The sequence below is a fragment of the Achroia grisella genome, unplaced genomic scaffold (assembly GCF_030625045.1).
Source record: "Achroia grisella isolate CSIRO2021 unplaced genomic scaffold, CSIRO_AGI_Agris_v1 utg308, whole genome shotgun sequence".
In the NCBI taxonomy this organism is placed as follows: domain Eukaryota; kingdom Metazoa; phylum Arthropoda; class Insecta; order Lepidoptera; family Pyralidae; genus Achroia; species Achroia grisella.
Genome location: NW_026712791.1, coordinates 363,039 through 386,629, shown reverse-complemented (window position 1 = coordinate 386,629; position 23,591 = coordinate 363,039). Strand labels below are relative to the sequence as shown.

The window sequence follows — 23,591 nt, the reverse complement described above, 5'->3', positions numbered from 1 at the left end:
TATTAAAAATAGTAGCTAGATATGGAGCAACAATATCTATGAAAGAACTAACTACTTTTACAAACATGCCCCAAAGGTCTTCTGTATTTTTTAAATTTAGCTGTTTGAATATTTTTCTGATATGAACGGGGCTAACATGTGAAAATTTAAATCTTAAAGCACAACAACCGATATTAGCCTCTAGTAATATTTTTGCTCGAGATGGAGATGAGTCCAGAGAAGATGTAATGTTAATCGGAATATTAGCAACAAAATCTTCAAAAATATTAACTACATCTTTTCATAGTAATATAATTAGTCAGCAATGTAGGGTACATACTAATGATTAAGTCGGCCTCGATCTCCCGTTACGATAACATGACCTATGAATCACTTTAAGCTTAGTTCTGTGTCTGTGACGCTGAGTTATGGTCCTGAAGCAGTGGTGTATAATACTGATAAAATAATTTTAATTGAATTTTTTCAGAAAGCAGTCGTAAAAAAGTTTTAAATTTCAAACCCATTATTAGCGTTTATTATAATTTATAGTAATATCTGCCGCTTTTTTTGTGGTGACATTCTTTTGGCCTATTGTTATTAGTGCGATAGGTATACGATAATCGAAAGAAGAGATATAGGTTATTCTTTACGTATGTATAAAACGAAACCGCTTTACTTAGATTTTTTAAACTCCCAACGGATTTTATGTACTTTTTAGCAAGTAGAAAGAGTTATTCAAGAGGAAGGTTTATAAGTATAATACAGCTATTACTAATAGTATGTATATTAGCTCGTTACTAAAAAAGTATTTACAATAGTAAGGATACAGATATAGTATTGCAAAATTACTTATTGTATGAATATGTAAACACTTATATATACCTATGTATAATCGTAGTCAGCTCTACCGTATGTGGTCATACGATAGTGCTCACTACATAGGTACACATATAAACATTATTTTGTAGATAGGCACTGAAATGGTTAAAAAGTTGTTTTTTTGTGAATATTCATCTTTATTCAATCAACTGAAACAGCACTATTTTGTGCAGTTTTTATTATATGTATTGTGGAATTTAAATAAATTTTTGGTTGTCTGGCGTATCAGTATCATACCAAATCGGCTATTGTGTTACACCCAACTGAAATTAAGAGGACAATTCTTTCATAACAACTGAATATATTAGAATAGAGAACAATTTTCGTAAAGTAAAATTTTCGTATAGAACTTTCCAGCATGAAAATTTTTCAATGTTATCTCCAAGACTATATTACAACCGTAAGGTAGCTGACATTTTGGCGGTAAAAGTAGTGTGAGGTCATAATATTAAACATCATTTTATTTTAAGACTGTGAGCTAAACTATGACGTCATGACATTGTATAAAAAAGCGGTCCAAACAACACAATCACACCCATCATCAGTCGCGACGCCACGTCATGATCGTGACCCACCTAGTTAGGTCCCTAACTACGTAATATCAGAGAATAGTAAATTAGTCATACTTACTCAAAAATAATGAATTAGGTACCTTTAATGATAATAATGAAATGGGGGGAGGGATTGTTAGTAATGAGGTTTAATAACCCCATTGCTACCATTAGCGCAGGCTATTCCATCATCGTTCATAAAAATACATATATATATGATATTGTATTTGCTACATACTTCTTTTTGATTTTATTCGCGCACGCCATCTCACCATTTCATATTTATATAAAAAGTTGAACAAAATCATAGAATAGCAAACGAAAATATTGCTTTTTATTTATAAAGTTATTCGACAGATGGCGCTTATCCACTTTATACATTTTATAGTTATATGTGAATTCTGTGCAGAAATTATTTTCTATGTAATTACACAAAAACTCGATAGATGGCGGTTATAAGTATAAAATATATTTTTGCGTTTAATAACATCATAAAAAAATCAAAGCATGGTGGTTCCAGAGAGAACTGCGTGGAGCCCAATTTGACATGGTATATTGCTAGCAATGGGGTTATTATACACATTACTAACAATTCCCCTTCCCCTTAACATATTAAAAAAACTGAAAAGAGTTCTATTTATTTATCTCCTAGCCATTTTTTTCACGTGACCGGTAATAAGTGATTGCACGGCATAAAAAGAAATGAAAATTATTGATGATTAAGCTGTTCTGTCGGGAATTCTTAAAAAAACCAAACGAAATCACTAATAATTTGAATATTCTAATATAGTATGACGATTTCTGAAAATCAACTGTCCTTTTACTGTATATTTCACAGTTTATCATTTAAACAAAGAAATATGCACATTGAATGTCTATATTTCATTGTTTATAATTCAAATCTATATTTGAATCGTAATTCCGCGTGTGCTATACGATGGCTGGCAGTAAATGATAAAAAGAGGAATGAAACCAGGTTGCCCATCGTGGCGGATTATTTACGCAAAACTCCGTGGGGGTCGACCTGACAGTCGTATTGTGCCCAATATTAACAATTCCCTTCCAGTGACTATGTGTATGCGTTTGATTATGATAAAAAACAAAGTATATTTCTAGCGGGTAACTTTTTTTATTGCTTTATACTATGTAGAATGTCCAAATAATTATTTATAAATATATATATGATATAATTGTCTCTAATCTTGTAAAATGAATAAATGAAATAAAACTATTCCAAATTTCATACATATAGCATTAGTAGTCTATGAAATGTATGACAAATTCAAGGATGGACCCATGAATGGACGCCAAAAGTTCCACCCTGTAGGTACATACAAAAGCGTGACGACATAAACAATAAGGTCTATAGCTGCCAGTGACAGTTTATTGTACAGATTTATTTACTTCTTAATTTATACGAGATGTCATGAAGCGAAAAAAATCGATGTAGAACATAAAACACCATTCCCAAATACCATCTGCTCACCTAGGGCGGCGCGGCGGCGGCAGCTGGCGTCGCACGCGCATTCGACAATGCCAGCGATCAATGAACCCACGACCCCCGCCCTGGCTGTCCTGCACCCTTCGGCTATGCGTAGGGTTGTCTATCGATCTGTTGAGTACAATAGGGTAACTAGGCTTAGTGCTAGTTTTTAGTCGACTTCCCTCTAAAGAGGTCATTACACTATATTGAAAATGAAGATACTATTTAATTGAGGGTCCAGATTTACAATATATAAATCAGATAAATAACATTTTGTTTTTATAGGTTGGAAATTATTTATATGTATAATTTTATTATAAGGTCATTATGTATTTAATTATACATAATACTTATCTTTATGATTATTTATGCATATTACAGCTTATAGAAATTTATACATATATATTTTTTTAACATATCTCATTTATAATAGTGATCTCTGCACCACTCATGGTTGACTGGTAGATAACCCCGCAAGGTGTTAAGTCCGCCATATCTACATTATTTTTGTGCATTGTGCAAGTTAGGTAATAAAAAAAAATCTTATTTGCATAAATACAATTATTATACATTTAAATTCTATTAAAGTTTACCATGTAGTTGTGAATTGAGTAATAACTATGAAATTAATCTATAGAAAACAGTATATTACACAATAACTCATTTTCACTAGGTACAAAACGTCAGTTTCCATATTATAGTAACTTTTAAAGTTTCATTCAAATTGATACAGAATAGTAGAATAGTCAAGAGAAAAATTAAAACTGTTTCGAGCATCGATGAGACACGAAGATAGCTCTTATTACTATTAGTTATTTACACTTTCGCCAACCCTACCGACCAGGTAGTATCTACTATATCCGGATAATATTTGTCGGTACTTTTGCTTTCAGGCAACTTATAATAGACGTTGATGAACAGCTGACTACCGACTACTTTTGGGAAATGTTTTATCCTGTTATTAAAAAAAAAATATTGTATAAATTTTTTTTTTGTAATCTTCTCTGTATTGCAATAAAGCTAATTGTACGCCTGATAGTAATTGGTAATCGAAGCCTATATAGCAGCATCACAGACATGACTGACAGTCATCAAACGCCGCCTCATGGTGTCACCATTCCGAAAGACATAAGATGTCATGCCTGAGTAACATGTCATTTCACTGCCGTATCTCATACTACAACAAGTAATATTATGTTATCTGTGCTACAACTGAATCAGCTTATAAAGCAAGTTGTTTAGTGGCTGAAACAGTACAGTCAATAACCCTTTTAATTACAAAAGAAGCACAAATTTATCTACAAATAGCTAGGTTAGGCTAACCAGGGACCGATTTCTAAAATATAAGTATACTAAATTACTCCTTACGAGATTAGCTATCTGCGGCTGAAACTACCGACAAAGTCTGTCCAACCGTTGCAGAGCAAGAACAAATAGATAGATTTTTTTTAATGAATTGTTCTATGAAGTACAAAATATGTATTTATATGTACATTGTAGGTCTACACAATAAACAACCTCTTTTTTAAACTCAGGTGTAAAAAAGAGGGGTGTTTTGAGATTGACGTATATTTTAATTTGTAGCGGCTTTAGTAGTAAGTAGCTTTAAAACAAAAAAGCGAATATAAAACGAATAAGCCAATAATGATGCACATTATAGGCTTATTCGTTTAGGAACTACAATGCCTCAAACAGTCCCGTTTGAGGCATTGTAGCTGTTTTAAAGCTGACATGATCAGTGCGGTTATAGTAGAGTATTTTTAAAGTCGGTGGTTATTTAAAATTAATAATTTAGGTATATATTTTTAGGGTTTTTGTTAGTAAACATGTGAAATCGTAATGTCGAAACTAATTATCACAAATAAAAAAGACCGACTGAGAGCGATTTAGGTATTTAATTGATTTTATCAGCGCATACGAACACAGCGCAATCTCAGAAGAGGGTACATGTATATAAAATATATCAAATTGTTTGTCATGATTCATTGAACGCATAGCCAATAAATTTGGAACACAGATTATTTAATAGGCTCATAGAATATTAACGCACTGTAGAAAATTCTTTCGGGCGTATAGTGAAGTATCTATATTTACAGGATTTTTACGGGATAATGGAATGGTGCATCCACATGCGTTAACAGTATACGCTGGCGGGGCACCAGTGGAGGATGATAAGATTAGTATGATCGTGGCAAATTCACCAGAAATTTAACATGATGATTTCCAGGAAGAACCGCGTGGAAACAAGAAATGGTACATTACGTGAATATAGTAATACAAAAATACCACTAAATAAATAAAATGAAGTGACATTTTTCATCATACAAAGAAGGAAAGGAAGTGATTGGTTCTACATGTTTTACTCAAGAACAATGTGTTTCCCACAGACGCAGAACGGTGCGCGGGCGCACTCCGACTTCCTGCCGATTGCAGTATAAAATTCGAGCCAGACTTGTTTCATTTATAATCACGTCTCCAGATCCTAATAATCTAATAAAAGTAAGAAAGTGCATTCTGTAAACTGAGCACTGGTTTTGTAAAATCGTTAACCGACTTCAAATTAGTTTAGTTTAATTCGTTTTAATGCTTTTTTTACTTATGTAGGTATATATATTGGGATAGTGTTGCCATGGCTTCGTGTGTGTGTATTTATATTTGTCATAGGTTCTGTGATATTTGTAAAAAGCATCTACTGATAATAATGAAATGACAATAATGAATAGAATATTTATATGTAGGTAGTAATCTATTTATTTTATGAATTATATTATATTATACTAATAATATTGTAAATAGAGTAGGTATAAAATATCGACATAAATAATTATTTTGACCCTTTATATCCAGAAATTCAAATTCCAATTTTATTTATATGTATAGATTAGTATCTATACACATAAATAAAATTGGAAAGTCTGTTTATAATATTGAAATAACCGTTTTTAACAACATACATATGAATATAAATACGGTACCTACACAAAATAACATTTTCTACAGTTTTTGTCTGTCTGTCTATTGGTCTGTTTGTTCCGGCTAATCCGATTTTGACGTGACTTTTTTTATCAGGTAGTTCATGTAATAAGGAGTGACTTAGGCTACTTTTATTTTAATATATCTCCTATTTTAGAAAAATAAAGTTTAATTCCACGCGGACGATGTCGCGGTTGCAGCTAGTATATAATATTATTCACCACAGAGTATTTTTCTCAGCCTCTTATTCTGCAACAATTTCATCTTTATCCCTCCAGCTTTTTTTACTTGAAACCTACACTCATTATTCGGCTTGTGACTGTTTTCTAATTTCATAATTAGGCATGTATAGAAACAAATATTATAATTAAGAATATATTTATTAAAAATCATTATAATTTATTTGTTCAACTTAAAATTAACTTAAATCTTGATTTAAGTTCAATAAGAAAATTTAATTGAATTACATAATTTGAATATCCCTTTACCAAATCCCTAATTACAAAAACGGAACCTATTACCTATGTATATGGTTTACAGAATACTATACTTAGGCTGTAATTAAGAAAGGACCAACACACTGTGATAACGAGGCATATCATTACGTGTGAGTGGAGGGTACCAGGCAGTGGGGTACGGCACGCATGTGGCCGGCCAGCAGGGCCCGACGCATCTGGTGACGAGGGGGGCGCGGCGGGGGCTAAAATTAGTAGCCGACCGCCACGTGCGCTACGAAGTACGAACTACGAAACGAAAACGAACCAAGCCGCCTCAGTCCGCGTTCAACCACCACGACGATTACTCGCTCCCGTACTCTAGTGTTTTATATCATAACCTACACTCGTTCGGACTATAAAGACCGCAGCAGCGGCGGCAGTGATAGTGTTCGCAGTGTGGTACGGTGACCGGCGCAACGGAGGCAGTACAAGGCATGTTGATGGCGGGCGCCCTGCCGGCCGAGCCCGAGGGGCTGCTGGCTCTCGGCGCGCTGCCTGGTCAAAAAGACACGACCTGGACGAAATTATTCGTCGGCGGACTCCCGTACCACACCACAGACAAAAGCTTGAGGGAACATTTTGCGGTCTACGGGGAAATAGAGGAAGCGGTCGTCATAACAGACAGACAAACAAGCAAGAGCAGGGGATATGGCTTTGTAAGACACTTTTTATTTATTTCTATCGTTTTACATATTTTTAAATAGATTATTCTCATGTTACTATTTTTACAACAAACTAAAACAGTAAGTCAAGTTATATTTGACACGTAAACCTTGCCTGTGCGCATTCGACTTTTTAGCTCTAAAACGTCAAGCATATCGCACATTACCTCGTTATCGGACGGTATTGCTACCTACAACTACAATACAACACAGCACTTAAATACAGGAGACTAGCCATGTGAGTTGTATCACAAAATTACCTTAAACACGGAAGTTGTTACGCCACGCTGGTGTATAATTAATTTTGTGATAAATAAAGGATGTCATGTTTGGATAATGATGCTAAATGATAACTTTGCTGAATTAAGTTTAGTATCTGAAGACAACAGACAGACTAACTTGATTTATTGAAGAAGCATCGGGTACATACAATACGGGACATATTCTCTTTTCCAACAAGGAACATACTGACATTCTATAATGCATGGTTCAAACTATAAAAATAATACTTAATTAAGATATATAAAATATTATGATTTATTTTCACACTTTTTCGGCGCAGAAAATAAAAAGAATGAACAGATGTGTGAAACGATCAGTCTTTCGGATAGTTCCACTATCGTCTCTTTAATGTAATAAAATTCTGAGGCTTTTTGTATCGTGCAACTGGCGCTCGTGAGAAATGAATCACAACCCCATTTTTCAATTCATACTAGGGTTGCTAGAGCCTGAGGGAGGGAACTTGTCCCTTTGCACCCTCTGTGTGACATCCAAATAACTGTAATAATCGGTACACACAGTTCGCAACATTGTAGTTACAATCCTTTGCTACCAATTGTGCATCGAACAATTTTGGGTGTTTAGGACAAAGTTGGAAGATGATTTTAGCGACAATTTATTGAATATATTACTTATTATGCCGATGTTTGTAGAGAACACAATGTCTTACTAATATTGTAAACGCGAAAGTTTGAGAGCATGGCTGGATGAGTGGATGGATACTAGTTACTTTTTCATGCAAAAACTACTGAACGACTTTTGATGAAATTTTACAATGATATGGCATATATATCAGAATGACAAATAGGCTATAATTTAAAAGGATATTATGTAAATTATACAAAATATATATAATGATAAATGTAAGTGTGATACAAACGAAGTTACGCGGGTCCGATAGTAGAACATATTTTTTATATATTCATCAAGTACAAAAATGAAATAAAGTTAATTAATTATTGTATCCAAGTAGTTCAAGATTGAAATTTATCTGTCGAGAAGGGTTTTGTCCTATAAAGCCGCTGAGCAGAGACACGTCAAGCCGGCCGTGTTGAAGTACCTACATGTCGAATACAAAAGCTTGTCATTTGATACAGTACGGGCCGTGGAACATTCACGACTAACATTTTATTGCATACTCATGCCTATCAAATACACAAGAACCTAATGTTTTGAAATCCAATTTAAAACAAATTTCAACGTTATGAAATCAATCCAAAATGAATCATAGATCTAAGAATCATATGTTTTACAGGAATTTTTTAAAGATGTGCAGGTTTAATGGCATCATGCCATAACGGTATGAATACGTCAGTCTGTGAATAAGATCAAATTGCATTTTACCTAGAAATCACTAAAGAAGTCATATCTATTGTGTGGCTAATGTATGTAAAGTGGTTGCCTAAATAATTATAAAACCATTGTCGATCAGCTTCGATAAGGTGATGCAAAAAAATTAAGACGAACATTTTCTTCGTCATAATTTTTACATTTCATGCATGGGAGTTGCTTTTCATAGCAAGAATTTCGGAAGGTTATGATTAATTTAATTAATCACCTGCAACTTAAGTGCCAACGCAATTATCCGAAGATTAGTATGTAGGTATGCTAAATTGGTATCTCTCGGTGAAACTGCATATGTGAATTTATTAATGTTGACGACGAAACTTGAAATATAGTCATTATGATTCTCTTTCATGTGATCAATTAGAATATTAACTTGAGTTCGTTCTATGCTCAACATATTTCAACTAATTTTATTAGGAATAATATAATTAGTAGGTATCTAAATGATTTCCCGAGAATGGCAATAACCCAGGAGAGAGGAGCATCATTTTAAGAGGAACAATAAAATCAATGTATATATACTTAGATATATGAAATACTGACTAGATAACCTCTTAAGTTTTTCGTCATTCAAATCTGTAGTTTAATTACATACTAAGTAGTTAATATTACATAATTACTCTATATTTCCTACTCAATGAAAACACTAACTTATCAAATAATTCAATTTAGTCATGATTAGCTACGTTTCAAAATAACAATATTAAAATAATTGCGTATTGAGATTCAATGTAAATCTGTTTACAATAGGTGTGAGAATACATCTGGCATTTAATTCACACTATATTTGCTATGGATTACTTTAAAGATAACAATAATCATTAAAAAATTTGTAGGTCTGTAGGTAAGTATCGTTCACCAGTATACGATAAAACTGCAATTTAAGTGTTGATAAGCAATACGGCTTATCTGTGCGGAACATAATTTAATAATAAACTGAGTGATAGAATGCAAATAAATAAATTGTGTTGGCGAAAGAGTCAGTTAGTTGAATTTATTTACAAATATTTTGACTATCTACTGGCAATAACAAGAACCGATAGCATTTTTATATATCTACTATGTGAAAATTTTATCATAACTTGATCTATTTAATCGATACAATAACTTATGAAATTTCACTCAATTTTTACTGCCTACTTCTGCAGATTTTTTACTTCTGAATATAAACGTTATAGACTGAAACGTAGTTTAATTAACTTATAACACAGTATCGTTACTATATTATTATTACTATTTCTATGAATACCAGTATTAATTTTGCGTCTAAATATTAATCTAACTTAATCTATCTATTTGACATTTTTCTATCGTTATTGTTAAATAGTTTTTGGATATTATTGGAATTGATTATTTAATTAAGTAATTGAAATAATACCTTCTAGATTCTAGATTAAAGGAATTTAAATTTATGCTGCAGATTATGATGGCGAAAAGCGCAAATAATTTTATTTACTACGAATTGTCGCAGAACTGAAAATTGGCAGCATGCAGAAATCATTTTAAAGTAAAAATAATGATTTGGAGTTAAAGTTTTGATATGATTAGTTTCTAAAAATAGAATTCTATATTTGCGCTTATACATAGTTTCAACAATGGGGCCAAGCTCACACAAGGTGATGAAAATATCGAAATTCAAAACCTCGATTATTGGATTAAATAGATAGTTAGATAAAGAATTTATTGAACGCTACACTGATACACTGTTTTCAAATGTAATTGTATAGATTGCTAGAATAGATAGAGTACAATAAAATATATGTAATAACTGTAACTACGCCTAGTGGTCGAAATTCGACCAGAATAAATCCTTACTAATATTATAAATGCAAATGTACCTGTCTGTCTGTCTTGCTGTCACGTCAAAACTACTATACTTTTTTTATTTAAATAAAATTTAGTACACCGATAGTCTACCATAGACCCTGAGAAGGGACATACTACTTTTTAATATGAAGAGAGGGTTGTAAGGGGAGATGAAGGATTGTATGGAAGTATCGTCATGTTTATAGCTAGAAGCTAGATACTTATTATTTAGGCTGTTGATTAAATATAAATAAATATAACATTCAAAGTTTGTAAATAATGTTTAATATAAATATTAGCATACTGCACACTTTCTCGTTACTATAAGTGTGCGAAATTTTGTCTGTTACACGGTATAGACAAAAAACTTATAAACCATTGTACCCTTAGGAATACAACATATAAAATTTCAAATAAATATCACCACAATACATTAGGAAAACCAAGTCGGCTAAGCCGTTTCTTTGTTAGCTTACACAAACGCACTGACAAACCGCCAAATACACAAACTCATTATATGAAATATCCCTAAATCAAGCATTTGCTACAATTGGTTAAATAGACATTTTCACAATTGCAAACTACAGTCGCAAAAACGTAGATCAAGCTAATATTAAAGTAAATTGTTAGATGATTGCCTAATTTGAAGTTAAATATGGACTAACATGAAATATTCGACCAACAACATTTCCGTCATAATCGTAAAACATACAAATATGTTCGGAAATACAAACATTGCTATTAATAACTAGGTACGGTAGGGTATGTTTAGACTTATGCATAATTGGTATTTGTAATTCTAATTAAGGCCTTTGTAGTGTCCTAAGTTAAGAGAATTCATGCTTAGTTAAGTAAGTTCTAAAATTTCAAAGATCGATAAAATTCTTATGATATTAAATAATGACAGTTGTAGACAGATATTAAATTTTTTTTCGGACTACTCTAATGCTGCTGCAGGCCTTTACAGCTTCACCGGTCGATAAAGAAACATTTAATATATTTAGATAATCTTATATATAAAATTCTCGTGTCACAATGTTACTTACCATACTCCTCCGAAAAGGCCTGACCGATTTTTATGAAATTTTATATTAAGATTAGCTCTGAGAATCGGCTACTATCTATTTTTCATATCCCTAAATGATAAGGGTTGTCCACTCCTAACATTTTATTTTTAATTTTTGGACAACCTTTTTTTTTTATTATGTGGCATTTTCGCCCATCTACCACCAACCCCTATTTTTAATAGCGATATTAGTACTTAAATTTATATGGCTAAACAACGTTTGCACGGTCAGCTAATAAGTATATTTATTATATATAAATTATAGTCCGCGTTTTATTACTAGAAAGAAGTTAACTTTAGGAACAGAATAAGGGAATGGCTTCCGAATATCTCGAATATGGATAACAATCAATTATATATCAAGTAACTGGTATACAATTCAAAATTGAATGTATGTACAACTAGCAGAGCTCATGATTCCATATTCGTGATATTCGGAATAATAATAATACCTATATATATTGGGTCGTAAACGGATTGGAATAAAACAAACACTAAATTTTTAGTGAAGCTTACCACAACACCTAAATGAAATTCGCACTCAAATCTATTAGGTCATTTTTGAGATCAACACGCATCTCTAGCGATAAACAGAACAAAATCCAAAAATCACCGTTATGGATTACATTATATTAAAGAAGTTCCTCAATAATATTTTTCTCATATCTTGTATCATATACCTACGTGATATTGATTTAGTTATATTTACATATATTATATACATATAATAGGTACATATGAGTTACATATAATACCTATGTATGTACGTTATTTTAAATTGAAAGTTCCTTGATACATATAGTTCAAGTTACTTGACAGTTCTACTAAATGAACTTGACTACTGATATAATTAACAAGTGGGTGTATTAATTGTACCATTGGAATGAATCAACATCAACTATTTAATGAGGCGTGGCGAGAGTAATCTGTGGGCGTCTCAGATTTGGGCACGCCTTCCACTATGGGTCTATCACATAGCGGGTGTTGCAGTAGTTACCAAAATATATTATTATTTTGGTAACTACTGTATCATAAAAAAAATCAACATTTAAAAAAGTAATGATGGTATGCGACAAATCGTTAGAAAACTTAGTAGCTATTAGACTTGTGTTAGCAAAATGTACCAACAAAAATCGTACTAATAAATTTTGTAGGACGAAACAAATTTTGTTACGTATATTAATTCGAATTAAATTTGTTATGAACATAATGAATATAATTATATAGGTCCTAATTGTAACGAAGAATAACATTAGACCGGATTGATTAGTTTTAGGTAAATTGTTATTAAAATATCTTTGTCTAAATCGAAGAAAATTTTTGTATACGTATTATGTATGAATATATAGTTAAAGATTTATTTAACTTAACCGAAGTTCACGGGTTAACTGAACTCAAATCCAAATATGTCAGTTTATGTTTATCAAAATATGAGAATGGAACAGCAACATCTTTACATAGTATAAAACAAAGTAGCCGCCGCTATCTGTTCGCTTATAGCTCTTCAATTACTCAACAGATTTTAATGAAGTTTTTAGCAACAGATTGAGCGATTCAAGAACAAGATTTATATATATAATACATGCGTGTTACAGTATAGAACGAGCCTAGAAATTCAAAGATTTGTAATGCGTCAGAAGCCGGGACGTATCGCTAGTATAGAATAATTAACATTTTAGTACCATTTAATGAAACTACAGTACATACCTACATGCGTCGAGGGTATCGTAACATCCTGTCTTTATCTGAACCATTTGCATAATTTTCCGAAAGTACTTAGCATTAATTACAAACAGTGGTAACAATGAATTATCATTCGCTGTAAAGCCTATTTGCAGTGCGAATTCTTCGACAAAATTTTTTACCGACTGCAATGAAAGGGATGATATTTCAGACGGATTAGTAGGAAGAATAAGAAAAAGACAGTAAGAAGAAAAAAAATTGTGTGGGAGTAATATGCGCTGTGGAAAAATAACACTAAAAAGTCGAGTGAATATAAATTGCAGGCTATATCAATGCTTTGTATTTTAGAAATTAAATTTAATTGTATTTAATACTATTCTACAATAACATTGTGAAGAGTTTTTTTAAATTAGAAACGACATTAAAAAAAGACATATTTGTAATTATATTAATATAACATACTGCACATTTTTTTTATAATTCGTATAAAGTTATCATGGTATGTATGATAACTTTATACGAATTATAAAAAAAATAGGAAGCAAAACATCTTAAATATTTAATAAGCTGGCCTATAAAGGTAAAGAATGAAAATAGAGAACTGTAGCTTAATAAAGAAACAATTCCTTTATTTCTTAACCAAGTAGCAGTCAGGTAAATAAGTCTTATAATCTGTTATCGGCCGTGCCTAACTTCGATTTGTATGCTTTATGTTAGCGTTTTATTCGAACTGCGATATAAAGTTGATTGCTATGCCCGGGAATAATTTTACAAAAGTGTTACAGCTACTTTAATTAAAAACATATCGCCATACTGTATGATGAATGTGCAAAGATTGCTTTATTAAATTTTATTATATATATATATATATATACCTACCTTCATGACTGTTATTATGGATTGGGTAGTCTGAGGTATTGTCGACTGTCATCGTTGTGTATACAATATTTGAAATGCCCTTATTTCGCATGTGGCAGGAGGTGAATATACCGCTATCTTTGGAATCAATTTGGTTTGTTTTCAATATTTTCATCACCATTGAGTCAGTCAGAAATATGAATCTCACATAGAAAGCTGCATGACTATTTCTTAAAGTTTAGTCAGTGTTTAGGTTTACGACTCTCGTGTGTTACTGAGATGTTGTCGTTAATGTCGAACTTAAGACTATTTTATTTCTTTTTGTACGTATAGTAGATATTAAAATATTCATAATCTTAAAAGTAACATTATTAGTTTAAATCCAATCTTTTCATTTCTATTTATATCGTAATGTGACCTTTTCGTACTTAAAAATATATCAGTATATTGTATTTGCCTTTGATTGATTATATTTTCAAGTGCCAGATTTATAAACAAACAAATAACTTAGGTATGTTTATTTATAGAAATTACAAATGGAAATAGATGGACTGTATCAGTATTCCTCATCAGTATCTATAACAAACTTGTAACGAATGAATAAAACATTGTGTTAAAAAAACATTGTATGAAACCTACACCGGTGTCTACCTGAAACCCTCTTAAAATTCGAATAAAAATTAATTCACTCTATCTGGAGGTCATCACACATTTTGCTTTAGTTTTGTTTACTCAATAGCCACGTTCGCATGTTTTGTCCATTTTAAAATGACACTGAATGTATAATCTAGTCTTGGCGTTCATGTGAAGGCTTGTTGAGTTCCTGAGGGTCAGCGGGGCTGGTTGCGACATTAGTAGATTCGAGGTGACGACCCGAGTGTCGCGCATGCATTACAATAGGTAATGCTGGTGTGACGTCATTCCTGTATTATTTTGAATTTAAATCGATTCAACACGTATTTTCACACTGAAATAATTTAAAACTGTATATATATCGCTGTAATTTTTATTAGTGAGATTATTTAAGAGATTTTTCTCTTTACATTATCAAAGAATTTCATGATTTCAGTTTTCAAATAATTAAACATTTTATTTAAATTATTTGCGATACCTTTTTTTCTTTATCTATACCTTGCGACAAGCTCACCGAGCTCTTAGCTGATTTGTTGTAAGAATCTGTTCACGGGAGAGAATTGTACCTGTAGTGAGGAAACTGTCTCATTTTATATTACTCATCAGTGAATAAAATCCCATGCATGATGTCTTTTAAACCTTCTGTACTACATTGGCGATATATCTTTATGATAATACATGTAAATGTTATTTACACCTTAATAATGTGTAGAAAAGAATCTCAGCTTAAAAAAAATATATACTAAATTTGTACAAAATTCAAGTTTGGTGTGAAATGTAAAAACACGAGCCATTGTCGAATGTTTCCATCATGATGATTGATATTAAAACAATTAATTTATAACTAAAACTAATCTTAATATTTTTTTTATTGCAGGTGATAATGGGTGATCGAGCGGCGGCAGAAAGAGCATGCAAGGATCCAAATCCTATTATAGATGGCAGGAAAGCAAATGTCAACCTCGCAATACTTGGAGCGAAACCCAGAGGAAATTTAGCGCCCGGTAAGTTATATTTCTTAGTTCATATTTTACAATTTTATTATATATGTAAAATACATATATATTTTCAAACTGGGCAAAACGTAGACAGGAAACTATAGTATATTATATCTTCTGTACATGGTATTAATATAAAGATTTTAATATACAAACCGAAATAATGCAGGTGTATATATAAATAATAAAGAATTTAGGTATCGTGACAATTTCTACAACGTATGATGTTGAATAATAAAAAATATCAACAAGTCTCTATACTTTCTGTTACATTTTATAATGTCAGATAATTTATAGTAGGTATGTAGATAATGTGTATTAAAGTTAAAAAATTCTTATGAACTGAACACGTCACTGTTTACATAACGAAGGGATAACGGTGCGTACTGTCGACGACGACGGGAGCAAAGCTTATCTCTCAGCTGTTTGAAAAGGAGTATTTTTTCTCACCTCTGCTGTTAAGGTTCCCTACAAATAACGAGAACCCTTACTTTTTAAATTTAGAAATTTAAAAAACTGTTTATACATTAAGTATAAACAGTTTTTTAAATATTAAAAATAATTTCATACCTTGGATACAGATAGATAGATAAATCATTAATTTCCAGCTTCAAAACACTTACAACACAAAAAAAAATACAGTAAAAATGAACAAAAGTAATTTTTGTTTATCAAAGTACATTTTTTATACTATTTTCTTGAGTTTAAACAATTTAGAAAACCATGCACGCATTTTCTTATTAATGTTTAGGTGTTAAAAAACTATTATATTTATACTGAACCATTTACGTAGTGAACATACTGGCATTTGTCACAGTTTTTCAGTTCTCATTGACGTGACGCTCCGCGTTGAACAAAAAATTGTGAGCTTCGCGTGTGATGGTATCAGTGTGCTGGGGGGTCAGTACAATACGCCTCACATGTGAACGATGACAAATAATGCTGTTTAAATACAGACAGACCCGCGAACAATAACTATTGCTATTAGTTAGAGATAGAACACTTTACTTAATATAAATGGAGACTGGTATTTAGATTTAATGTAAAGAAATAAATAAATAATAATAAACTATTAAAATAAATAGAAATACAGCCCGCTTAAAATAAAGTGATTACGTACTGTGAAAAATTGTAGAAAACAGATTTTAATGTAAAAACGTTAAAGTATTTTTTTTGGGTTAGGCGTGAAAAAAGTTTGTGACAATGGTTTGGTGAGAACACTTATTTTAATATTTTTACATTAGAAAATGTTGTTTGAAGTAATGTTTATTTGAGGAATGCAGGAAATGTTAGATCATCGCATAGGTATTTTAATTTCATGTGGGTCTCTATATAAATGAAATATAAATATCTAAAGTTTATTTTTTCAATCTAGAAAACATGCCAACACATCTGCTATGGTATAAATAATTATATATATACTGTAAAGATTGTAATAAAATTAGATATAAGTATTGATAACTGATGCAATAAATATTATTATAGATATCGAATGATAGGTAGTAGCGGCTAAAGTGATAAGATTTCATTTAATAACTATCTCGAAAGTGTTTCCGCAATATTAACTTATCCTGGGCTCACATTATCAACTTCAGTTTTACTACCCGTGTCGAAAATACTGTTCGAAAGGCGCATTTAACAAAAAAAACTATAACGCTCCTAAAATATTCGTTCATTCCTATCCCTGACGGCTTTAAGTGGCGAACTCAATAAGGGTGGGTACAATAAGTCTTCGATCGTCAGTGCTGCAGGTTTCAAAACCTAGAAATAGCCCAAATTTCTTAATATAAAAAAAAATAACAGGGCGGACCATAGTAAGAGTCCAATGTTCTCCCGGACACGGGCCGTCCGACTTTTATCAGAAATGTACGGGGACACTTATGTATTATACTAGCCTTTGGCCGCGGCTTCGCTCGCGTTTATTTATCCCCTTAGGGGTGGAATTTATCAAAATCCTTTCTTAGTGGATGCCTACGACATAGTAGCTTTATGCATCCAGAATCTGAGCCCGATCGGTTTAAAAGTGACAAAGTTTCTTATCCCCTATTTTATATCTTTGGGGGTAGAATTAATCAAAATCCTTTCTTAGCAGATGCCTACGTCAGAACATCTACCTGCATGTCAAATTTCAGCCCGATCCGTCTAGTGGTTTGGGCTGTGCGTTGATAGGTCACTACGTCAATCACCTTTGAGTTATATATATTTAGAGATATTAATATTCCTGAAATTGAAATGAAGTTATTTTTAAGTAAAGTTATTAACTTATTTAGGTATACAATAAAAAATAAATGGATAGATATGATTCGAAGATATAATGAATACTGTTATGTATCTTATTGATTTGAACATCAATAAGATACATGATCGCTGGTACATATTGTTTACAAAATATATTTGCCATTATATTGTACAATTTATCTATGAGCAATTCCGGTATATTGATGACTTTGTTGGTCTAGCCGTATTAAAGCAAAATTATTTAAATAAATATATCTGTCAGTTGTCTTATGCTATGTAGGTTTATTTATTTTGGGTTTAGACGTTTTATTTTATTTTTAGTTATAAAAATATTAGATTTTATTTACAACTAATTATGTAATTCATATAACAATTATAATTACCTATTCTATAAGTGGCGTCGTTAAAGTATTTGACTTCAGTGGAACTACTAAATGTGTATAATCAAAGCCAAAATCGCATACAACATTTTTAGTAGGTAATTTACGGGTCATTTATTTATAGTCTTCATTGCAAATACACTAAGTTATTAAAATAATAAATATAGGTGCAATAATTACTAGAAAAGGTGGTCTTATCGTTAAGCAACTTCTTCCAGACTACCTTTAAGTGGATAGAGAAAATAAGGATAAGAAACGATATGCAAGTTACCTTTTAATACTATTTGAACCCTACTTTGCAAACTAAATAGTTTACAGTTAATAAAATAAAACAAGTGTTCATGCTGTGATTAGTTTCGGAAACGGGCGGTGCGTACCTACCGGAAGTACCTAAACGCTCGGAAACGGAAGTGTTCGGTGGCCGGGGCTCTGTCCACTAATTGATTGTGTGGAATACACGCACCGGCAACCCTTACACGGTGACTTATTGTATCTTTTTATATTTTAAACTTATATTTTTTTTACAATAAGGAAATAATACTCTTTTTATTTAAATAAACATTTCTTATAAAAAACTAGAAATGTACAATTTAACATAATGGGACCAAAACTGTTGGTGGTTTAAAATATTATAAATTGCCCCCTGCCATGATGGTGTTATTATGTTATATTAAAACCCAATGATATAATTGGTAATAATGATTATATTATATAATACGCAGGTACCTACAAATTAATTAAACCTTGGTTAAGTAATTTCAGAGATTATAAGAACAAATTGTATTATTATTATTATAAATATATAAACATATATATATATATATATATATATTTATGATAATACTGTATATAATATTTTATCTTTAATAGTGTTAAACAAACTATTAACTACGGCTTCCCGCGGATCCGTTGTCACCAGGTCTTGTGGGAATGTCAGAATATCTTATTTTTCTTGCGTAATTTAAGACTTTTATTAAAAATTCCAAGTTTTTAGCTTCTATATTTTGTATCTGTATTCATAGATTAGTTAGGTCAAGTTTCTTGTCGCCTGCAATAAATAAAGAATACCATGTCTTACTAACTCACTACAGCCTTTAGTCCAAGTGGCAGGATATCCTAACAAGCGAATGGCATAATACATCAGTGCAAAGTAAATACACCTTACACTGAGTTGTTTTATTAATGGATGATAATCGATGGAGCATGTTAGTGCATCTTGACGAACGAAATTCGATGGTTTCCTATGAACTGAGTGGAGGTTTTCCTGGTAGGATACATGCTAGCAATGAGGCCACTAGTTACTACTATGACTAGGGGGAAAGCGGATTGTTAGTAATATGGACTGATGATCTTATTGCTAGCAGTGTATCATGTCAGGTTGACCTATACGCAGTTCCCTCAGGAAACCATCGTGATAAATTCTTGGTGAAATTGTCTTGATGGGCATAAGGTCAGGTCAGGTAGACCTGACCTTATGCTCATCTTTCATCCTCAAGCCCCATAAGCTAATATGGGTAAAGATTAATATTGCCTAACAGTTGCATCTCAATACATTTTTATGATGAATTATATTTAGCATAAATACAGTTTAGACACATGGTGCAGTATTTTGTTTTTCATTCACTTATAGTTACTTATTTGAATATGAAACTTTATAAACATTACTAAATGCCAGAAGTTCATTCACTTATTTCGCTTAATTATATGAGATTGGATTTGTTCGCGTCAAATATAATCTGGTTGGCAAGTGCTCAAACGTAAACTTATACAAAATTGCTTTGGCCATCAGAACATCCCATGGCCAGTCTCTTTGTATGTGTGTGTACAATGACGTGGCATTAGAGAACTTCCGCACTTTTGTACTACAATTGTAGTATACATACTTGGCTGATAACAGCATCTGATAGCTGATATTAAGAAAACTATAACGACTGCATCATCATGAGTTTCGCAAACAATAATAACAGTTTTATATATTAGTCCTTCTATCATTTGATTCTAATGCATGGCTACCACTCAATGTTTATCGTATTCGATTGCATATCATTTGACAATAATTCGACCCAAATCGATTTTTGTTATAGGTAAGTAATTCTGTGGAAATCAAAACGTCAAACCTATAAAAAGCCTAGTAATTGAACTATTATGTTCTTACCTTTCGAGCTATCTCGTTAATTTATAAGACAATGACAAAATTATGAAGTACGTGTTTACTACCCTGAATTATGCCCAAGAGGTTTCAGTTTTTATGATCTAAACGGAGAATTTTAAATTTTTAAACATGGGTTTTACAAATATGTAGCTTATTTCCTCGTCATGTATTTTTATCTTGAATTTTATAATATGTAATTTATTCATGCGAGGGAAGTAAAACAATAGAGTAGGTATTGTATAAAAGAAATGCATATTCGGTTCTTTTTACAGCTCCTCATTTATCAATCCTATATGCCTCCTGATTTCTGCAGGTTATTTGAGGAATCTCTTCACTTTCTACACATACAGTCATACATAGTTGTATTGTACTATATTGAAATAATTGAAATAATGGCTAAACTCTAAATAAAGTATAGATTTTTGTTGCTATCAGTAAATATAATATACAGCAAGTCAAGGTGTTACGATAGATAACCGTTAAGCATTGTAGTATCAATTCCAACCATTTGTATGTGGATCAAATCGCAATTTTTTGACATTGAATTGTCTGTCTGTATGAGCATGTATACATTAGGTATCTTGTATTGCTACAGCGTCCGATGATGGAATCGATTGAAAGCAGGTGTTAAATTTTTACGCGTTTTCGTTACTCTCTGTTAAATTTATTCTTCCTGTACTTTTGTAAGGGGTAATACCTATTCGTTCTGTGTATTTATTTATGATACAGTCAACTATTACAATGCGCGAAAGAAACATATTTTTGTTACTAAAATTTCCACAAATGTCCTGTACATTGTGTGGAAATTTTAAATAATACAGCAATAATGAACACTAAAATACAGTAGTAATAAAGCCTGTAAATATAATGTCTCTGGGAAATTCACACAGTTCCAAGCAGAGGTTGTCTTGTGCCACTTGAAAATTGAGAGATATACCTATTTAGATACACTAGTTAAATACATACATAATAAACATAGAAAACACCCAAACCAATTGAAACAAACATACTCATAAATTCAAATATTTGTACTGTGCGGGGAATCGAACTCGCAATCGCCAGAAGTAAAGCAGTGTACTGAATCGCTAGAATATTATTTTATTACTTTTTCCAAGTATTTAAGAAAAAAAGATGTTGTTTTTGTTATGTATGTTATGTTGAGAGACTATTGTTTTATATACATATTGCAAATAAGTGTATTGTGAATATTATAACAAAACTATTTTATTTTCTTATTATTGTTTTAATGTAACGCCACAAGCGTTGCATTAAACCATTTCAATAAATTTTTATTGTGTTAATGGACAATATAAATAAAATTCGTAATACAGCAAACTTTATCTGCGCAGTATTCCAAATTTGATACGTTATGTAAGGTAAGTTTATGATCCTGACGACGACGTAGGTAGTATCCAAAAAGAATTAATAATACTAGATCTTATTCTCAAAATTGTAATACTCTACACACGAACAGCTGTTTTCAATTTCAACAAAACAACTGCTATGCGAACTTGGTTTCACAGTTTCGCAATACATTCATGTATCGGGTATAGTGCGCACACTGCACACATGAGAACAGTTCCGAGGGGTCGCGGGGAAGGCACACAATAGGTGCGCGCGCGCATGACGATACACCTGGCCGTGTGCTGTACCGGCCTCGCCATATGTCGCCGTCATGGTACCATCCGTGCCAAGCCGCTATGCCAACCCCATCGTGACCGTTTTGATGGAAAATATCGACCGTTTCCTTATCATAATCGTGATTTTGAACAAATATATGAAATATATATGTCCCACAACTATTTCACTCGTAATATAAATATATGTTATTTTGGTCATAATGGAATGGTGTACCTGGCTTCGCTAACGGTTTACGTTGGTGGGGCACCAGTTGAGGATGATATGATGAGATTAAAGTCTGGTTAGTTAGCCTGTTACAAAATCACCACGAACTTAACACGTTGGTTACTAAGGTGGACGTGTAGGTCAACCTAACAAGTACATTGCTAGCAATATTAATTCTCATTACTAACAATACCATTCTCCCTACATAATATAGTGTAGGTAATAATAGCGTGAATTTACTGGAATATACTCGTATAAAAATGTATATAATATATACATTTTTATACGAGTATATTTAAATGTCATTAATCGTTTCTCTTGGCTCTCGAACTACACAGATTTATTTGGAATATTTAATTTGTCCTAAATTGAGCTCTTAATAGTTTTAAATAAGTAAAGGAAGTTGTAGGTCTTTGTTCTTATGGACTAAAGTTAAATATTTACCAGCGCTCTACGCGGTTTGATAATAAAATATTTAATTTGCATAAAAGTTCATAATAATAATATGCTTTATTTGTACAATACCATATAAATTAAAACTAACTAACCGGCAGAAACTTTAGTAACGAGGATATTGATAACCTAAACTAGACATTTACAATTATAGGAATATTACAGGAACAGGTACCCTCTTGTAACGTGTACTGTGAATTAAATTTGTTAACAATAGTTAAACAACAATTAATTCTATCGATCTGTCTGTATTTTATATTAGCTCATTTTACCATCTTCCATAGATGTCCAACCAACGTATACCGTTAGCGCAGTCGGGTGTACCATATCATTATCATCCTTGAAAGAACTACTCAGTTATTATAATTTTGTCGAAATCTGTTCAGATAACGTAACACAGATAAACAGATTAACAACAAAAACAATTATTTTAAAATATTTGGTTTTCTAGCACCTGATTGATAGCCTCCTAGGTAATCATGTCGGCTCTTACGATATTCTACATATTCTTAAACCCATATGGAAGTATTGACGTCATTAGAATAGAATAGAATAGAAATCATTTATTCAAATAAACTTACATTGAAGCACTTTTGAATAGTCATAACATTTTTTTTTAATCTACCGCTCATTCGGAATGCTGTCTCATCACAAGAAGAACAAGCAAGAAACTTGTGTGTTGCTCTTTTAAATAATTTATTCTTACTTACAATTTAAGTTTAAGTGTGTGAATACAAACCACCGATTAGCACTAATTCAATTAAATACTCAAAAAGAAAAAAATATTGAACACATAACCAACTGGTTAAACAATTAATAAGAGGAAATC

At 31.8% G+C, this 23,591-nt stretch overlaps 1 protein-coding gene across 2 annotated transcripts in view; it reads left to right on the top strand.

Annotated features, from left to right (window-relative positions):
* Positions 1-6,619: 6,619 nt before the first annotated feature.
* LOC131843452 (RNA-binding protein 24-B-like) overlaps positions 6,620-23,591 on the top strand; it is a 35,552-nt gene continuing 18,580 nt past the window's right edge. For both annotated transcript variants that reach the window (XM_059192098.1, XM_059192097.1), the window contains exons 1-2: positions 6,620-7,018; positions 15,574-15,700. In XM_059192098.1, coding sequence (XP_059048081.1) covers positions 6,797-7,018; positions 15,574-15,700 — 349 coding nt within the window. In that variant the 5' untranslated portion in view covers positions 6,620-6,796. The remainder of the gene's footprint in view (positions 7,019-15,573; positions 15,701-23,591) is intronic.